Below are 22,266 nucleotides of genomic sequence, written 5' to 3'. Positions count from 1 at the left end.
GTGCAAATCAAGTGGTAAGTGTTGCAAGGTCATTGTAGATAGTGGAAGTACTGATAATTTAGTATCTGAGGAGATGGTTGTGAAGCTTGGGTTGAAGAGGCTTAAGCATCCTTGTCCTTATGAGGTGAGTTGGTTACAAGATGATCAGAAGATAGAGATAAAGGAGCACTGTTTGGTGAATTTCAACATTGGGTCTTTTAGAGATGAGGTTTTATGTGATGTTGTATCTATGAGTGTTTGTCATGTCTTGTTGGGAAAACCTTGGCAGTATGATACAGGAGCTAATTATGACTGTAGAAGAAACCTAGTTACTATTGAAAAGGGTGGACAAAAGTTCACATTGATTTCTTGGAAGGAGAAAGAGAAGGAGGTGAAGAATCTGAGTCTTGAGAGAAGTTGCAATACTGAGAAATCGGTGGAAGAGGTTATACCAGAAGGTTTGATAGAACCGGTTACAAAGGTCATTCCGAAGGTTTTTAGAAAGATTTGATAGAACCAATTGCGGAGTTTAAACTGGAGGGTGACATGAGTTTGTAGAAGGAGTTGATGGATGAAACTGATGGGTTGATAGAGAGTTGATGGTGACAAACCAAATGAAGTCTTGTGGCAGAACTAAATCAGAGTTGCAGAAACAAAGACAATGTGCAGATTTGAAGCAAAGAAAGAGAAACAAAGGGAGTTAGAGGTTAGAGAAGCCGGTTGAGGCACTGGAAGAGCTAAAGCAGTGGTTGGCAGATAAGGAAGATGTTTGGATCAGAAATGAGAATGGGATCTTCATTCTGAATCCTTTTAGATGTTCATGAGTTGCCTCTCATGGAACATCTTTTTCTACCCGGGTTGTCTGATGCAGGAGCATCCCTGGTCGATGAGCAATCTTGTATCAACCAAAAATATTTCCTTTCAGTTTTGTTCTTGTTTAGTTCTATGTGCAGTCTTTATGTGTTCTTACCAGTTAGTAATGATAGTTGCTTGTTCTTCATGGGAGATGTTATTTTTGGTTTCTAGATGGTTTAATGTGCTTGATTCTAGATTTTCAATTCATTTGGATTCTTTTCCAGTCAGTTATCACTTCCGGTTGACTGTTTCTAGGTTCTGGGACAGTTCTTGTGCTTATCGGTTTGTTTTCCTTCATTATTAGCGTGATTCTTGGTGTGTGGATCTATCTTGGGTTTTGTCCGATGTTCTTTGGCGTGTGGCCGACCTTCCTGTTGAACTGCATCACTTGGTTGTTATTTTTCGGAAAGATTTATATAATTCTTAGGGCTGACCTAATTACACATTTCATTTTCCTACATTGGTGAATGTAATCTTATGAGGCTGACCCAAATGTGTTCCAGTGGGTATAAATATGTTATTATGTATTCATTTGTAGGGCAAAGGAAGTAGAACTTAAAGTAAGGATGGAGATTCGCATGATGTGATCCAGTTGATTCTTAGAGTCCCGGTTGGATTGTATCTGGATTGAAGTCGACATGTAACTGGTTAACTACCAGATGTTTTTTGATGATAATATGATGATTGCTAGATGATTATCGAAAGTTCTAAGGCTTTAATATGATTTGTTTATGTGAACTTGTTATGTTTTCTTCTTGCTTTAGTTGTGTCTCTCTTGCTGCATAAGCCAGTTGACTCTTTTGAGGGTTTTTACCAGTTATGGTTGCATCAATAAGGTGGAAACATTTGTTAATAGGACTTGACGTATCTAGGTTTGATATTAGTCTACCAAAAAATGATTATATGTGTTGTGGATCCGTTACATAAGTTGTAGATGAGTTTGATATATAATTGTTATTTCAATGAAATATTTATTCCAATTTTTTCATTGGTGTTCAATTTGTAGAACCTTAGAAGAACTTATGGGTGTTACAACAAAGGTATTAAACATATTGAAGCATGAAGAACAAGATGTTGCCAAGTTTGGAGACAATTGCTTTTCATTAAATACATATTTCAACTTAAAGTGAAATAAGAGAGAGTACTTCATGACTCCAATGTGTTTTGATTGTTTAATTGTCCAACAACACTACCATTACTTATTGTTTATATTGTTAGAGAATACTCAAATTAACTCATAATTCAAGAACCACACTACTAACAAAGCCAATCAACCAGTCATGTTCAATAGTTCATTTAATCACCAAAACCATGAAGGAAGAAATAGCTAGAAATGAATAATTCATGGTTTAAGTTTTTATGAATATTATTAAATATATTACTATAACAATCTCATAAGTTGAGAAACTTGAATGTATTTATGTAATGATTGTTTTAGGTGACACATTAAGGCACATATAATACGAGACAAAAAAGTTGCCAAAAATGATGGTGATTCAGTTGTTGTTGTAGTTTCATCAAAGATGAAAACCACGTCTTCTATAATATCATCTAGATCAAATATGTGACACTCAATAAACACATGTGTAATATTAGTCAATTAGGCATCATAATACAATAGATCCAACAAACATGATTTATCCCTGAAAGAAGAATTATTGAATTCCCGATGCAACTATAAATCCTATAGAAGTTGTAAGAAATGTTGGCATCTCACTACAAATTGCAATCAAATGGAGATTAAATATTTCTTTACATTTGATGTATCCATAACCATATACTACATGCATGTCACCTCCATCAAGGTCACAAGAAAGCACGTGGCTAATGCTCCTATTGAAATTAAAGTAAGCTATAAAACTCACAGATCTCAAAATAGTTCAACTTGAATCCATTAAAACATGCTGATCCAAACCTCCACTGGCAACAAAAATACTAAGGCGCTATGCAAATTATTTTCATGAAAAAAATATTAAATCCAAAACATCCTCAAATTCAAAACACTAGAAAAAATATAACTCCAAGGCAACTGCAAGTCAAGGACCAAAGACTAATAAACAAGCCTTTCTACATGCTCAAAGCATGCATGCAAATTTGAATTTCTTCATCTAGACAACCTTTGAGAAAACGTAAATTTTTCTTAAATGTAAAAGGTATCAATGCAAATATAAATCTATTAACACATCCAAATCACTCAAATATTGCAACCAAAGATTCACTATAAAGTAGAAATGATAGAATATTACAAATTTGTATCTATCATATCAAAACAATATAAATTTACAACATGCAAGTAAACACATCCAAAAAACTAAGGTGTTGTCGAAGAGCTCCAAGCCACCAAACAACCAACTCTAACATTATAAGGATGAAATTCGAGAAAATGACATGATCCACAATCCTATCATGATCAAGCAAATATTTCATTTATAATTTTAAAGTTCAATGTGTGTTCCATTGATCCTCTCCACCTCCATCTTAAAAATCCTAACAATAGCTAAAACGTTCAACAACTAAGAACAAATGTTTCATTCCTAATTTTGAAGCTCAAAATGTATTATGTTTATCCTCTTCACCTCCATCTTGAAATGCTAGCCATAACTAAAAATTCCAACAACTCACCTCTACCACTACCATGATGGAACTCAAAATATTGCTAGCCATCCAAGCTACATTTAATTAGATTACGTTAATCTTCAACAATCATCTTTAAATTGATATCTCTCGGCATAATTTACATAAATTTTTAAAATATAAGTATGCTAGTTACATATTAGGTCATAGCTAGATATTGTTTTAAAACATGTCTACTATTCTTAATCATTTTTAAAAGTCATTGACTCAACATCCTAGGAGTTTGATCTAGGAGAGAATGACTCAACTACACAACCAAATTTTTATGTGGATAAAGATTACAAACATCAAGTAAATTTGTATAAATACTTAAATACTTATAAAAACTAGATTTATAATAATTTTTCTATAGATTGACAAGTCATTTATTATTACATTATTACATCAATTTGTTTAAATTTTTTATGTACATTTATATTAGACAATTACTGATATTGATTATTTGCTTAGATATTTTAAGAGGGAAGCAAGCATTTTTCTTTTGTTTCAAAGTATATACCATTTAACATGGACACGTGCAATACAGTCTGGTCCCGAACTTAAACAGCATAGAGACCTTGGAAGAAAATGGCAGCAACCAATGAAATTGAAGCACTTGCATTTTGATAAGGTGCCATGTGGACCTCTACCCATCATAGGAGATTTAAATGATTTAAACATCAACTGAAACTAAAACAGATTTTGAGGAGCCGATAAAACCATAACGTGGCCAAATGATGATGTTATTGTAGAGGGCAGAGTATTTTCAATTTGTATTTTTTTTAAACAATATAAACATCCTGAAAACAAATATTCTCAGAGGGTTGGTGGCAGCTTGTTTTTCTTGGCAATCATTATGGCCTCCTCAGGAGGTACGAAATGTCTTTTAGTTGCTTTTTCTTTTAATTTGTTAAATTTTTAAAAAGCATTCTAGGCTGTATACGGCTAATAGCTCATCTGGATATGAACAGAAACAAGCTTAATTGCATGCAATGGCAAAACAATATTTGAATTATTGATTTTTGTTTTCAATTGCTCATTTTAGGGTGTCTGAGTAGGAGAAGCGCCTGCTATTGCATAATCGGGTTTTAACAAAAACAAGCTTAATTCGCTTAAATGGATTACAAATTATATGCCCACTGATAACTTTTTTGTATCAGTCCGTTCGGGTTTTAGCTTGGGTAATAGCCTGTTAATAGACTTATTGGGTTTTAGCAGAGACAAGCTTAATTCAAGGAAATATGCATACTGTTGATAATATTTCTAGATTAGGCCTTCTAGGATATATAACAGGGCCAGTGGCCTTTTTCTCTCTTATATTGGTATTAACGAAGACATGCTTGGTTGGATTAAATGGAGAAAAAATACATTTTATTGCTTAAATGATTTTAGCCATTTCAGAGTCTACAACTAGGGCAAGTTCTGCTTTTAACTCAATTGGTTATTAATAAAAACAAGCTCAATTGGATAAACTGATTTTTTTTTTTCGTTTATATTACCCATTTTAAAATTTATATTAGGCATTTTTTGGGCTACTGGCGGGGCATGGGTTTGTTGATGGCTTAACTGTCTATTAACTGAAATGAGCTTAATTGCATTAAGTGGCAAAAAGCGTGTACCATAGATAATCCAAATGATTATAGGAGTTTTCATCGATCTGAGCAAATGATGATGGGTTTAACAGTTGTTCGGAATCCAATGGAATACATATAAACGTGGGGGCTTCATGTTTGTTTGTCGTGGGTCAGATCTGGAAAGGCTCAGGAGAGCTCTTTGCCATTGTTAATTTGTGCTTTTTTCCCTCGTAATATATTGGTCTGTGGTTTTTTGGGCCAACAGTCACGAATCCTTTCTGATTCCGTTCACTTGGGACAAATTTGTTTCTTTATGGGATGCATGTAATGCTAGGGCAGAAAAGACTGTGTAATCTGTTGAGTTTAGTTGACAAATTTACCATAGGATTGGGAATGCCATATTTTATATGCAAGACTACAGGTAACACTTTCATCTGATTCATGAGTTTGTATTTAGTCAGGAGAGTTTTACAGAGGATTTGAACAACAGTCAGCTTCTTGTTCTCTGGCGCCACAAACTCTATCTAATGCTTGCCTTCATTTGTAGAAAAAAGTCGAACAGGCAGAGAAAAACCTCTTGCCAGGTATGCAGAGATAATACATTTGAGATTTTCATTTTACTGATAGCTGGGATGGGTCATTTTCCCTTTCAATCAGGTCCTAATCTTGACGTAAGCAAGACTGCCTAGCTCCATTGACCAGTTTATATTCCCTGCTGGGGAATTTTCTTATGAGGATCTTTGAGCTCAGGTGTTCAAATAAGCATAGGCTTGTGTTTAAGCTACGGGTCTCACCAACTTAAAAAAAATCACTCATGATGTCTCTCTATTCATTTTTTGGGAATATTTACAGAAGCTTTAGTACCCATGTGAGTAAATCTGTATTGTTGTCATGCTATCTATATGGTATATAAAATATATCATGGTTATAAAACTTGCCAAGAATCTGATTGGACTAGATCAGATCTGAGGTAGCCCTCATACATCTTTGTGCTTGGCTTGCAGAATTATGTAGTTCAGGCATGAGTCCCATGCCTGGACTTTGTTGTTCTACAGAAGATTGCCACCATTAAGAAAAATACACTTATGATATTAAAAAAATCACCTATAGTGTAAGAGTTGATGCTAAGCATCAAGGATCTGCCACAGATTTCTAGTTGAGCCTTACAAACCTGAAAATCATCACCAAATCAGCAATCCCATACCACAACCATCATGGAGAAACTAAAGTCGATCCTATTTGAATCAACTCTTGAAAGCAAAGATGAAATCAACACAATAATGTTAAGGCTCCATGGGATGGTACTGACACATTAGGCCTGCCATCCATCAAATGCAGTAGAAGGCCCATCAATTATGGGGAGCCAAATACTTTAAGCCGTAACAAAAATCCAATGAAAATCATATCCATCTTTGGCTGAATCTGTACAACTAAAGAGGCCTCTACATTCTAATGGAAATCACGTTACTGCAAAGAGATTTGAAAATAGACACAATCTGATTGATATGATGAAGATATGACCGTTTGAATTTCAGATGCCTTATTGCAAATTTCTCTCGACACGGATTTAAATATCTACACAAAATTCAAAATCATGAAACTTGGCAGGAAATCACCTAAGTTCATTTCTTGTCATTCTTGATCCATTAAATGTGAAATCTCCTGTCTGTTGTCTAAATTGTTCTTTTGATCTGGCATTGCCACATCAACTTCACTAATTTGTTGAAAATGTTGACTGGATAAATTGTATAGATAGGAAAAAAAATTACTAACTGCCAATTCTCAAGTGAAACCATATGCCAAACCACAAACATCACTTGAACTACAGACAACTGACATTGAAACCATTGTTGAAATCATATAATTGAAATCCAAGTGGAATTCAGGTGGAAGTTCACCTCCCCTTACCTCCCTTGGTAGAGCACCTTCAAGTTAATTGTGCAACCAAGTGGGCTACATTTGTGTACACAACTCACTAGGGCGTGTGCAGGGTTTTAATAAAAACCTGGACCAAATTACTGTCTGTGTGTGGTAGTCACTATTGGTTTTCCTAGATGATCACCCATTTAGCCTGCCCTAAGGCCTGCAATAGGTCTGCCATGTGATCAACTTCTGGGTATCCTCTTGCTAAACCTAGGAAATGTTCAAAGGCAAATTTGAGGCCTAATTATACCATTTTTTGTACCAAACTAAAAATGGATTCCTCATGTCTTTTCACAGGCAATCCAAAAATGAATCCAGATATGGAATTACCACACCTGGATAGGGTTTCCTTGAGAATCCCTAGTTCTCCTAGCTTTATGACATCAAGAAATGATTCTTGCCTTAATTCCCCACAAAGTAGAATGTATTATGGTTTTTGATTCAGTTATGAAAATATAAAACACATTTCAGAGTGTTGCACCCAGTAATCTATTGCTGCCCTGTTTGTAGGAAACATAAATCACAGGATGATGGGAACTAGTACATCTGCTGAGATTCTAAACTTCCATGAGATAATTCATTCTTTTATATTTGCTCACTTCTTCCGTTTTGTTCCATATACTAATCACATGCCTTCGAGGTTTAAGTTAGAAAGGCAAGATTGTAGTATTGTATGGCTTCATACTTAGGTTTTGGTTAAAATCATAGGACAAGTAGTCACAATATGAAAAAATAATATTTATCTTCTGTTTAAATACTTCCTATGAAAGTTTGTGCTGATCATCTTTGCATTTCCATTTGTCCCTATAAGCATATTGGGTACCTGTGGAAATTTGCAGCATCCGTACATTTAGACATGTACAAGGAAGCTATTTTGGGTAGTGAAAATGAGGTAAAATGAGCCAGGCAAGTCTTTTAGAATATTAATTTTGAAAATGAAAAACTAATTATGAGGTTGTGTCAGATAAGTTTAATTTTTCATTATAATCCAGATTCTCTTTCAATGTGAGAAGCTTAGGTAATGTTTTGTTTTACCTGAAACTTCTCTAAGCAATACTCAATATGTTATGTTCTCGACTAGAGATCTGCTAGCATAATCAAAATGCATGATTAAAATCGTAAAGTTGGTACTTTGAATTTAAAATGTGAAAGCTAAAATTTGAAAGAGACTTAGATTATTGGGAAAACCAGAAGAACAACAACTATATATTTAGGAAATCCTTTAAACAAGACTTATAATGTTGTTAAAATTTAAAATAACATAAGGGGTGAAGGGAAAGGTGTTCTATACTTCCCAACCCTGCTAGGACTACTCAGAGGACCCTAAACAGCTCCTCGACGAGGTGGTTCTCTATGATACACTAGCACACAAAACACCAGAAGATTCCTAGAGTTTTCAATCATCAATTGCATAGTTTCTAAACTACACAAGATACATTTTAATCACAAAACCAATTTTTTTCTATGTTCATTTTAACCAACATTGCAATAAAATGAGAAAGCATACCAATAACATGCCATGTTCAACTCCAACATCGAATCATGCAAAATAAATTATAGCATCTGTTGAGACATGGACCAGCTAGGACTCGAACCTAGGACCTTCCATACGCTGCTGGAGTGCTCTACCACTGAGCTACTGGTCCCTCTTGGACCAGTCCATCGTCGGTCCGGGTGTGGCTTATTTCCAACACCAACACCCCCCCTTAAGCCACACCTCTCGTGTGCTTGGGGCTCCTAGACTGGACCTGGCTCTGATACCATGTTGAGACATGAACCAGCTAGGACTCGAACCTAGGACCTTCCATACGCTGCTGGAGTGCTCTACCACTGAGCTACTGGCCCCTCTTGGACCAGTCCATCGTCGGTCCGGGTGTGGCTTATTTCCAACACCAACAACATCTACATCACTTATGCGGTCCATTTACAATCCATCCACGAGGGAGGTCCAATGATATCATTACAAAAATAATATAGGGACTCAAATGCTCTTCAACATGCACTTAAATATTATTACAATAATGGAATAAATGAAATGAAAACGCTTCTTTACCAACTGCTCTTGATCTTGGATCTCATCCAAAGAACTTGGAACCCAAATGGTGGTTTCCATGCCACCCAACCACGTGGTACCCTTAGGTCCATTGCCATCATGCCAGGAGATAGTCACATGGGCCATAAGCACACACTCACATTGAACACATTGGGAGAAGAATCTTATGCACACCATACATATCATACATGCAAAGCAGAGTTAATCAACATCACATGATGGATCAAACACAAGCCCTCATTGGGCACAAATACCAATGCAATAAACAAGGCACTCACATTGGGTACAATCACCAATGGAGCAAACATGAAATCATCTTTAGGCACAATCACCAATGCCACAACAAAAAACACTCATAGGCACATACACCAAGGCATAATGATAATATGCTTGAGTGGAGGCAAGGAGTGTCATCACAAAGCTCAAAGGGATGGCTAAGCAAAGTTGGGTATGATCAATTCGCTTTGTGAGGAACCCAACTTGTAAGTCTCAACGCTCCTAGATTAGTATGCCTTCTATGCTCATACCGAGTCTGTACTAGTGTTTTGAATATGCCATAGGAATCCTTATCTTAGTTAATTTTATTTCCCCAATGTCATTAGTTATCATTTATTAAGAAATGTCCCACATGAGATATCCTTGGGCCCCTTTGTGCCCCAAAAAACATTAGGAGCCACTCGACTACAACTCTCTAGTACCTTCATCCTAGGTTCATCACGATTCAACGTAAAAGAGTATGGCACTGAAAAATATGCATAAATATTGCCTCACAAAATTGGTAACATGATCTCGACACAATCCTTACGAAAATCCATGGGGGAATCATCTTTTCTCCCATTCCAAAACATTTAAAAATACTTTTAAAATTCAAAATTTTCCAAAATATATAACATGCAAAAACTAGAAATTTTATGAAGACTCCATTAATGGTAGTAAAATTTTCTCAAATTTTAAATTTCAAAATTTCTAGAAATGAAAAGTGTCCTCTTGGTTCAAATATGAACAATACCTAATTCAAGTGATAAAATTCAAATTTCAAGCATTTCTAAAATTTTGGCATGGTGAGGGCACAAAATGGCATTTTTTCCAAATTTTAAATAATTTTATAACTGCATTAAATGATTCAAATTTCATTCTAAAAGGGAAGTCCTATTCTCCCTTAAGGTAAGCATGGCATCCAATAAGCAAAAGAGCTCAAGAAACAAAGAGGAGAAAGAAAACTTACCTTAATTACAAACACACTAAAATGAGGGAATCATGGAAATTCCCCTAAATCAAAGGAGCTGAGAGCACACACACACCAAGCAATCTTCTTGCCTTTCCAACCTAGTCCAATCCAATCTTTTACAATTCAAATTTGAGGACAATCCACCAAGAATTCAATTTTTTGAGAGGGTTTTGTAGAGCATTTTTCCTTCCAAAAATGAATGAACGAATAAAAATACTTTCTATTTTTCCTTTTAACCTTTGCCATTTCTATTTTTCAATTTTCTAATTTTCTTTTGTTCATTTTTTTCCATTCTTTTCTAAAATGCAATTTTGAGCAAAAATAAGGCGTGCAATAATAATTCATTTGTGAAATATTTTACCCAACAATTAAATCAAATATAAACATGCATTCCCAACCCAAGGGATTTTTTGAAAATATTAAATCTAGATTTTATTTTTATTTTCCTCTTTTGCAAAGCACAGAAATTAGTTTGCTAGACCACATAAGGCAAGTATTTAAATCTTAAATTTTCATTTACGAAAAATGAGGAAATCAAATCATTAAATTAAACAAGCATTTACCGGTAACTCACAACATAGATGGAACTCAAAATTGCCTCCAATTCAGATCTGGATTAACACAAGTAATTCATGACACATCCTGTACTTTAATCGAGTATGATTGGGTATACCAAGTAAAAGGCCCAATGTTGCATTGCCAAAATAACCACCATTGGGGAATAACTCAGACTTATGTAGCCAGGTGGAGAAATAACCATGTCATTGTAACCACTCAACACAATTGTCAAGCATACCTACTCAATATACATAGCTGAAGCATAGCTTCAACATGATCAACTCAACAGGGTACAGCATCATAAACATGTAATGCAATGCATCGAAACATCATATAAGCATGATCACATTTAATCACTGCATAAATAATAATACACATCCCTATGAACTGAAACACTATGGTGCACCAAGCATATAAGCATTACATATGCATACATAACACTGATGATCATCATGTCGAGGAACCGCATCTCAAAACATGCAGGTGGTTCAGCACACCAACAGAGCAAGAATATAAGCCATAATGAAAATGGTGAAGCTGAAACATCAATCAACATCCAAAGCAGGAAGCACAAGCATGACCTATGCATCCCTTGATACATAGTTGAGGAATGATGCTGAGATCCACATCTCAAGGCTGCAACAGGAAGGAATTATACACAATATCACCTTTATATTCCAAACCAGAAAATTTGCTAACTGAAAATTTTAACAGTTGGAATCTCAAAATCTGATATGGGAACTGAAAATTTGAAATCTAAATCAATAAGGATGTATATGCTAATTGGTACAGAAGAAGAAAACATTGAATTCAAATATATAGAAAACCCTCAAAATAGAACATTCATTTTTATTAAAATGTAATTTCAAATAGCAAATAAGATAAAAACCCTTATCTGGAACACTTTGAGATCTACTCCAGACTAAGAAATTCATAGTGCAGTATAAACACTGCATTTTGATAAGAACTGAAGTCTTTTACAAACGAAATCCATGAACATCTATGAAAAGGTATTCTACACAAGGCTAAATAACTTATATAAAGTCACTTCCCAACATTTTCTATTTGTCTTCTTTCACATATAGAAGAAGTAACTTTACATTCTAGACTTTATTCTATAAGTTTTTTCTCTACCATCAGTAAGTTTTCTTTTCCTCAACAAGAAGAAAAGATTATATTATATTATTTGTCGAGAGCATATAAACAAAATGTCTGGCATGCGGGACTGTTGGATCGGACCATCCCAACCAGAAATAGATCCATTGCATATGCGGAACTTCATCATGAAATAGATAATTCATTTAGCTAAGATAACAGTCCTAGATCTCCTGGGTATAATGTCACCAGGGTGAAAACAGTTGCATCTACATAACAATTAGGCTTACTGGGCTGCATTATGGATGAGGGATGAAGTTACATTGGTTGTAACTTACATTGTGTAAGTACAGTATTTAGTTACACACAATTAATTAATAAATTATACATAATTACAATCATAAAAACATTGTGCGTAAACATACATGATGTGTGCATATTATGTCTGATACAGCTCCTTGCACCCTGTCTTCACTCTTCCCGTTTCTTCCTCCCATCCCTCCACTGTCTTATGTCTAATAACTACTATTCAAGAAACAATCCCAAGGTAACTATGACTGCACCTTCATGATGAATAAGGTTCAGCAAAGCCTTCCATGTCTGATACTGGGACCTTTGACATGCCTATCCAAATCATGGTAATTGGTTTCCAAAATACTTAAGTGGTTGTAAGTTGACCCATCGACCAGACAACTTATAGACATCATTTGAGACTTATGTACAAGTAATTCCACTGCTTGAGACTGATCAGTTTCCTAACTACGCTAATGCTATGCATAAATTTGTTTCTCCAAAGCTACGCTCTCAGGTGTATAATTTTGGTAATGTTGTTTTCAACTTCTTTTCATTGAAGTATTCAAACTAATAACTAGTGATGTTTGTTGGGTTAAATTTTATAAGCAAAGCTATTTTTTAGTTGGCATTGCGGTGTATATACTTAATGTTTGTGTCTTCTCCAAGAGAAAAACTTTCTTCTATGAATCTGAGCTTTTAAGTCTTGTATATGGCATGATTCAGTTGGCGAATTTACTTTTTTATTTTTGAGTGTTTCAGATAAGAAGTCAACAGAAACCAAGGAAACTAAGATTGAGAAATCTGAATCACAAAACAGTGGACAAAGGAGGGGTGCATCAGATGCAAACACGGGAATTCCAAATCCGTTTGATTTCTCTGCAATGTCAAGCCTCCTCAATGTATGTTAAATTCCTATTATAATATTCACAAAATTTTGTTTTTGAAGTTTCCTCATCTTCGCAATAGAAAATCTCGATTTTTAAGAAGTTGGAACAGTAAACTGCCTACTTTGAGTTGAGGTGGCTGTATGCTCAAACCTTTTTTAGGCATTATGAATTTTTTATTGCACAATGGACTAACTTGTATGTACTTTCAGTTGTCCATTTTATATTATTTCTTAAAACTATAAAGCTAAGTTACCGGTTCGGGTTTGGGATTGGGTTCGGAGACGCGAACGCGGTTTGTGGGTTCGGGGAAATTTTTTTTTGCCTTTTGGGTTCGTGGTTGGGTTCGTCCGTACATGTATATATATATATATATATATATCTTGTATGTACTTTCAGTTGTCCATTTTATATTATTTCTTAAAACTATAAAGCTAAGTTACTGGTTCGGGTTCGGGATTGGGTTTGGAGACGCGAACCCGGTTCGTGGGTTTGGGGAAATGTTTTTTTGCCTTTTGGGTTCGTGGTTGGGTTTGTCCGTATATATATATTATATACACATATATGCAAAATTTAAAGAAATATACAAAACTACAAATCTAAATACATTTAATTGTATGCCATTGATCAATGCCAAATGCCATTTCAATTGATAGTTCAGAATTTCAATAATATCATATCATGTAATATACTCATATGCCTTATAATATATATCAATGTTTCATAGATTCATATATGTCCAGGTTCATGATTCGAATGAAAATCATTACAATTACAAAATTGACAATCAAAAATAATAATTGTCTTCTATCTTCAAAGTTCAATGTTCATCAATCATCAAAAGGATCTAGATCAAGATCATCATCATTTGCTCCAAGTTCAAATTCAAAATCATTTGAACCCAAACAAGTGCCACTCCCACTAGCTCCATCAGCTGTAGGTATCTTGTCATCATCATTTAAAGTGATTCTTACTAGATCATCAACAGTTGCATCCAAAAAAAAGGCAAAAAAAAAGTAGTTCTTTAATCTAAAAAAGTCACTTTTTAGTGACTTTACCCGCCCAGCCCGTGGGTTCGCCCAGGTCCGCGCCTGGGTTCGCCCGGGTTCTCACTGGGTTCACCGTTTTCTCTGTGGGTTCACCCTGGGAACCCACAGGGAAAATGGTGAACCCTGTGAGAATCCAACGCGGACCCGGTTCGCATTTGGGCCCCAAAACCCACAAACCCGGTATCTTAGCTATAAAGTCAAAATCAGCAAATGCCTTGGAATTACAATATGTAATAACTAATATGTGATGTATTCACATGGTGGTGTAGGTTGAGCAATATCAGCAAAGTAAAAATCTCAATATGCATATAATATAAAAGTAAATTTCAGCATGCCTTGTATACGTGCTCATATACTGAAGATGATTAAATTGGGACTCCAAACTGAATCCGGAAGTAGCCCTGAACTGGGATTGATTTTACCGTGTAATGCCATTATTAACATGTGCCACACTTGTGTTTTTCTTCTTAAACATCATTTTGTCTTGTATATTTTACCTATGCATGTGGTTACCACAAGTTCATATTCTTCACCCACTTTGACGTCAGCAAGCTCCACGAGCTTTAGATGTGGCTCATTGTTGGTGTTTTGTCATGCCCCTGCAGTGAAAACATATAAATAATAAAACTTGGGCAATAAAATTTTATTAGGGCAACAATTCATGTTATGGTAAATCGATGTCCTATTAAACAATGGAGATGGAGTCTCCTTAAACAGATTTACAAAGGCAATGTTTCTAAATGAAACAATCGTGAACTAAAGACAGAAAAGGAAACTACCTAAAGCAACTAAGATGACCATTAAAGAAACTTTACGATATTTAATACCCTCCCTTAATGGTCATCGTCCTAACAACCCTATAGAAGACAATCTGTAAGTCTTTTTATCACAAACACAAAGAAGGCTGCCCCTTCTCTTTAGAACACTCTGCTGCTACTGAGACCCTCCCTGGATCTGCAACATTTTAATGATCAAGATAACTAGAAACCTTCCAACATGATGTTGGGAAAACAAAAAACTATCTCTCTGTAGCCAGAGACACTAAGAACAGCTTCTCAAACTGAAAACACGATTTTGAGGAGCAAATCGCCAATCCCGAATTGACATACCCTTGTGTAGACCGTTGCCCTAGCAACTCTAGGTGCGATCTAGAACAACTGCAAGAAATCAAACATGATTTTTGAGGAGGAAAACTGATCAAAATGTAATGTCCCCTATTAGGAGGGCTGCCAATTACTAATAATTAACATGTATTATTAATTTATTATACATTCTTATGCTTCGATTCATATTTTCTTAAATTATTACATGAATTAGTATTATAACACATTTAACCTTAATTACATTAAGTTCTATCTTAGCTTATTTCCTAATCCTAATGAGGGAAGGGGGATTTACTCTCATAGGATGCTGACACCAATTACTGATCTGCAGTAACAGTAGTTGACTGCCAATGGTGTAATTCGAACTTCTTTGATAATATTACTCCCCTTACTGAGCATCTAACTATAATTATATTCCTTATACTATCAACAATTTGTGCAAACTGAATTTGATTACCTTTGATTCATTAACTGATATATATATATATATATATATATATATATATATATATATATATATTATCTACAGTAATATTATGTGTAGTCATTCTAAAGCTTTTTGAATAATTATATATAGATTGCTTCTTCAGCTTTATACCATATTAATGCCACTAATTTAATTAAGTTCATATAGGATTTAATATATAGATTATTTGCTGTTATATAAAATAAAAAATCTTTCCATTCGTACGTATCACTGAGTTTTTCTATCCTTGCTGGTTGCCTAATAGCGTTAATTGCTAGTATACTAGTGGTTGTAAAGGCAGACAGATCTGACATGTGTCAGATCTGGTCTGCCATTATATATAAAATGAAATAAGACTCATACGTATTGCAGTCTATATTAATATTACTATTAACTTCTGCATACAGACATTATCAGGCTTCATATATTAGGCATACGTATTAAGCACATCCCATGCATATCACTAAGAACAAGGAAGTTGCTGCCTGTAACTTAATCATAGTTCCGATTCTGATCTCCCACTTTGACTGCTAAATATTTAGCCCCCTCCCTTTTCCCCTTTTCAAAGCAATGAACTTAGTGTCCTTTAACAAAAGTCATGTTTCTTTAGCATCCATCGAATGGTTGTGATTTCTTTTAAAAACATTTTCTTAAAATTATAATTGCACTTGTTATAAGAAGGATTAATATCTATAACAAATCGTTTCATATTCTTATTTGCTGACCACTTACTCATTATTTCTAATTTCCTTCTATATGGACAATAGCGTGCATGTAATGATTGCTCAACCAATAGTTAACTTCTCTTGCCACTTAACTCTTAGCATGGTGTGAAACTCATCGCAAGTATGATACCATCGATAGGATCTGTTAATGGTATCCGTACTTTATTGGAGATTATACGGATCGTTTAACAAGAGAGTTCTTGCAATCGTAACTATCGGCGGTGCTGTATAAATATGAAATAAATATTAATGGACATTAATATGAGTAATATTAATTAATAAATATTGAGAGTATGACTAGTAATAAATTTTAATAAATATTAAATAATAATATTTAAATAATGAATAGATAAATATTTAATAATTTCAAATAATTATTCGTGGATAAATGTTATATTAACTAACAATAATAATTGTTTGATTTATGCTATATATAACGATTAAGGAGGGGACATGACACAAAACCAGACATGATTTTTGAGGAGAAAAATTGATCAAAACCAAACATAATTTTTGAGGAGAAAAATCGATCAAAACCCAGACATTGAAACATTAGCAAGTAGCTAGCACAAAATCCAAGACACGAATCAGCGTACAAAACTTCCTTTTTGAGGAAAAACAGTAAAACCCTAAAAACAGGGACACCCATGATTTTTGGGGATAAAATCAGGTAAAACTCAACACAATTTTTGAGGCAAAAAATTGAAAAACCCTTGCAATAATTTTTGAGGAGAAAATTATAAACCCTTACATAATACTTTTTAAGGTAAAAATTTAGAAACCAAACGGAATAATACCCTGGGAAAACCTCCCTCTTGGAGGAAAAACCCAGCATCAAAGATCCAGATCAAAAACTCTTTAGTATGAGCAAATTACAATTACAATAGGGATCACTTATCTAATAAGACTCCCAATCTAGGGCAGTGCTTTGTCAATATGAATTCCTTTATGTGCAGACCCTAATCTGAAGATGTACAGGCAGGGTTTCGGCTGTAAGATAGATGATTGTTACAACTTGATATCACCCAACAAATCTGCCAATAAGTCTGCTACTTGAAGATGCACAGATCCAAACTAGAATGGAGCTTGACATGCACAATATTTAGCACATATGTGAAGGAGATCTACAACCTGGTTTGGCATACAAATTCGCCCAACTGTTATGAAGCAATTCGTTGATTTGTGAAGACCAATTTGCTGAAGAAGAGCAGAGAAGATATTCGCCAGGGCAGAATATTTTATTGCTAGGAATGGTTGATTGAATGTATATATCTGATTGCCATGATTGAGTCTTGTTATATACAAGACTCAATCCTCTTACATAGGTCGACCAAGCCTTATTAGGCCGACTTCTTCATATTATTTTCCTTTTGACAAGTTTGGCACCCAAATCAAGTTACATTTTCCAATTGGGCCCAACCCAATAATTTGATTACAAGTTATATAATTAATTGCATGCCACATGTTTCATTTGGGTCTGGACTCAATTACAAGTTACATTATGAGTCTCCCTTACATTTAACTTAATCACAAGTTACATTGTGTGATTTTGGGCCCAGCCCAATAGTAATTTAATCACACAAGTTATACACCAAATTTGAATTGCATTTATGCAACATTTAAATTTGAAACATAATCCGAGCTAGCTATAATTTCAACACTCCCTCTTAGCTAGGGAGGATTCAACCAACTATCCAAGTTGTAGTGTAATCATGCATCATGGACTTTTCCATGAAATTCATCTTACATTGCCTGCAGAGGATGAGTGCACACCTGCAAGAAGAATATGCAAATATACATCTTGAACTTCTTTTATGATATCCATCTTGCATTGCCTGCAGAGGATGGATCCACTTTGCATTGCCCGCAGAGGGTGAGAGGAGGTCTTACACCTCAAAACTTCTCTACTAAGAAGAATAACCTACCACCTTGCTTTTCGTAGAGGGTGGTTCCACCTTGCATTGCCTGCAAAGGGTGGAGGAGGTCTTTCACCTCAAGCTTCTCCTAGATAAGGATCTAATGTCACCTTGCATTGCCTGCAGAGGGTGACTCCACCTTGCATTGCTCGCAGAGGGTGGTTCCACCTTGCATTGCCCGCAGAGGGTGAAGGAGGTCTTTCACCTCAACCTTCTCCCAGAGAAGGATCCAATGTCACCTTGCATTGCCCGCAGAGGGTGACTCCACCTTGCATTGTTCGCAGAGGGTGGAAGATGCAACTTAATGCATCACTAGGACTGAGACTCCCTCTCAGCCAAGGCTGTGTTCTCCACAATTCCAAATCTCTTTCTGAAGCACACAAACTTCACTTGAACACGAGGCTTGGCGAGAACAACTGCAATCTGCTCATCGGTGCTGACATATTCGGCTGAATGGCACCTTTCTGTATCATATCATGAACATAGTGATAATGAGTTTTCACATGTTTTGGCCTGTCATGAAACACATGATTAACAAACATCTCAATACAAACCTGATTGTTACAATTAATGACTGAGGGTTCTTTGTGAAGCCACACTGCTTCACAATGTACTCAGCTTCAGCAGTGCTCAATGCAACTGAGGACTGATTCCTGCTGGCCCAAGAGATTAGAGAAGAACTCAAGTTGGAGCAAAAACCTGAAGTGTTCTAACACTTCCTGCCCAATCAGAATTTGAGTAGCCTTCTAGGGTGATGACAGTGTTGATTGGATACTTCAGCCTGTAGCCAACTGTTCCTGGCATATACCTCAGAATATGCTTGGTTGCAGCAAGATGAACATGCTTTGGTTTGTTCATAAACTGGCTGATAACAAATGCATCAAGGATCCAGTCAACTGTCTGTACTTTGATGGATCTGCAAAAATGAATTCAATTTCTTCAAGTTAGTTTCCATAGGAGTAGACATAGGTTCGCAATCCATCATCCCAAATCTATTCAGTATACTTCCTTGACTTAGAATAATTTCATTAGATCTTGCCATACTTCTAACCCTGGAAAGTGTTAATTTTAGCAATCAGATTAAACAATAAACAACAGAAATCAGAATGCAATGAAGAACAAACACAAAACACATAGATACCCTGGGAAAACCTCCCTCTTGGAGGTGAAAAACCCAGCTATAAATCTCAAATCTTATTATGCAATAATCAGTAGATGTCCTTAGAATCTGCTTCACACATGAAGCACTCAGAATGTACATTGAACCAGGGCACAATGCAACATACTTGTTTCGCCGAGCAAATAAGGAAATCCGCTAGACAAGATATGAATAAGCAGACCAATGGGTAAGTGCACTGTCACAGAAGATGAAGAACTGAATTCACTGTCATGAAAGGAGATTTTTTGCTTCAGAATGATTCGCTGCCCTAGCAGATGCAGTTGTAGGCTTTAGGGATACTTCGCTGTCCTTGAGGATGCCTTCATTGTCCTTAAAGGTATCTTTGCTGTCCTTAAGGGTGATTCGCTATCCTGAAAGAAGTTCGCTGCTCTTGAGTTATGGCTCACTGATCACTGCAAGTGATAGTTCGCTAAGTGAAGGAAGATGGTTTATCGCTGAAATGTGTGTTGATACAATGATTCACACTTTGTATATATATGAGACTTAGCCTCCCAATTCATCATAGGTCGGCTTACAACAAGGAGCAATATAATGCTTTAGATTAGGCGCCCAATATAGGGTCAGCCCTACACGCTACAAGTTACCTCAATACAAGTTACATTCAATATAGGACTTGACCTATTAGAAGTTGCATTATGGTTCTTGCCCAGTTTTCATATGTGCAAGTTACATATTAGATTAGGCGCCCAATATAGGGTCAGCCCTACACGCTACAAGTTACCTCAATACAAGTTACAGTCAATATAGGACTTGACCTATTACAAGTTACATTATGGGTCTTGCCCAATTTTCATATTTGCAAGTTACATACACCGCCCAAATAGGGCCAGACCTAAACAAGAATTTATGTAACAAAATGTAATAGCAAACATGGCTAAGGCCGATGGGGCCATACACATGTTAAGTGTGCTAGGTCAGCCCTAGAGGAGATCTGACTTAGCTACAAATATCGACATCCTTAATGGTTACGAGTTACATAATGCATTTGGGTCTAGCCCAATACAAGTAATACTTATATTTGATCCAAACTAGCTATTATTTCAACATAAAGTAATGCATTAAGCCTAAGTCCTTCATTTCAAACTTTGAAGCTAATTCTTTCTTAATGTAGAGATGAGACTATTTTCACCAGTTAGAAATAAATTATCCAGAATTAGGCATTTCACCAAAAATACTTTTAAAGTAAAGGTTAGAATCAACATCATTCTTGCAAGATCCTAAACTAATCAAATACTTGTCAATCTTCTCATACCAAGCTCAAGAAGCTTGCTTGAGGCCGTAAAGAGCTTTTCTTTAATCTGCACACATGAGATTCTCTATCTTGAATCTCATAACCTTCTAGTTATTCAATATAGACAACATTAAGAAAATAGTCTTTATATCCAACTTCCACCCTGTAACATTAGCTATAATGGTTCTAATATTAGTATATCTAGCAGCAAGAGCAAATGTTTCCTTATAACTATGAGCTACACATCTAGCTTCATATTTTCTCAAAAACTTCCATATGGAACTCCCTCTTGATTCTTAATATAAAATTGTGGTAATCAAGTCTCATGAAGATTGCATAATATAAGAATCAATCAAGGAAGGCAACCAACATAAGTTACCATAAATCAAAGATGAGAAATGCCAATCTTCTCCTTACTTCACTTTTACGAAATGGACCCATAGCACAATCATTATGATCATGGCATACCTTCAAGTGAAGAAACCAAGCTCCCTCTTAAGCTTGAAGGCATGGTAATTCAAGAATATCTTGAAGAGAAACATCAACATGATTAAATAGAATGAATTAACATGTAAAATAACTTATCTCTTTATTGACTAGACTTCCACCATTGACAACATATGACAAGATTGCTCAAAAGGATATTGCAAGTCTATGATCAACTTCAATCATAGTGTAAAGCTACACAACATTCATTAAATGTAAAATTGTTTTCCATAGTTGAATAATAGAGAGTTAGCCGTGCCTGATCATATCAGAAAACTAAGGCAAGTGTATGACTTCAGAAAATCTTGACAATATAACATTTTACAAAATCCATAAGCAATGTATATAAGCCAAATTGTCTTTCCAGCCAATGCGTAAAATCAAATATGAGTATCAACCACTCAAAAGGATACACATTGTAGTTGAAGACAAGCGTATGATCAAAAGACAACTTCAATAAGTTAGATACCTTATTCATCTTAGGTTTCATCATCAAGAGAATACTTACTTCAAAAAATGTAATAGCCAGTATGCTCAAATTGAAGAGATAATATCACAATGAATATTATGTGAGGATAGTAAAAGCCATGACGGAAAATGCATTAGAGCTAAAGGCAATCCTCTACACAAGAAGAGCAGAGCAAGGTTATAATAAATGAGAGCTTTTATGAAGAGATGAAGAGAACCAAGTGTTACACAGTGCCAGTCGTACATGCCAACCTTATTATAGAACATAGAATATAGTCTGTATGATGTTAGGAGACACACCAAGATAGTATGTAATGCCAGAGCAGCAAGACTATTAAGCATTTCAAGATTTAGATAGAATATGATGCATCAGAACTATGCAGCAAGTATCATCAGAAGAAGATAGTAAGGTCATCATTGGGCATAAATACTAAATAGGATGACTAATGCATCTTACCTTTACATGCCTACCACACCAATGATTAGAGGACATTATATGTCTTCAACTAAAGTTCCATATTTTTGAATCTCCTATAAATTTATTCATCTTTCAATCTTCCTATTTGTGCTTGCTGTTATATCCATC

The 22,266-nt window shown here is 35.3% G+C and overlaps 1 protein-coding gene across 2 annotated transcripts in view; it reads left to right on the top strand.

Annotated features, from left to right (window-relative positions):
• The first annotated feature begins 4,132 nt into the window (after window positions 1-4,132).
• The window catches only part of LOC131038655 (ankyrin repeat domain-containing protein 2B), a 66,167-nt gene continuing 48,033 nt past the window's right edge, over window positions 4,133-22,266 (top strand). Inside the window, exons 1-2 of one of the 2 annotated variants that reach the window (XM_057971150.2) lie at window positions 4,133-4,319; window positions 12,932-13,071. In XM_057971150.2, the coding sequence (XP_057827133.1) occupies window positions 4,304-4,319; window positions 12,932-13,071 (156 nt within the window). In that variant the 5' untranslated portion in view covers window positions 4,133-4,303. Of the gene's footprint in view, window positions 4,320-5,586; window positions 5,606-12,931; window positions 13,072-22,266 lie in introns of those variants that run through there. The other variant, XM_057971151.2, reaches the window with a different exon arrangement.

The sequence above is a fragment of the Cryptomeria japonica genome, chromosome 9 (genome assembly GCF_030272615.1).
Source record: "Cryptomeria japonica chromosome 9, Sugi_1.0, whole genome shotgun sequence".
Lineage (NCBI taxonomy): Eukaryota > Viridiplantae > Streptophyta > Pinopsida > Cupressales > Cupressaceae > Cryptomeria > Cryptomeria japonica.
This window is presented reverse-complemented; position numbering and strand designations above follow the sequence as displayed.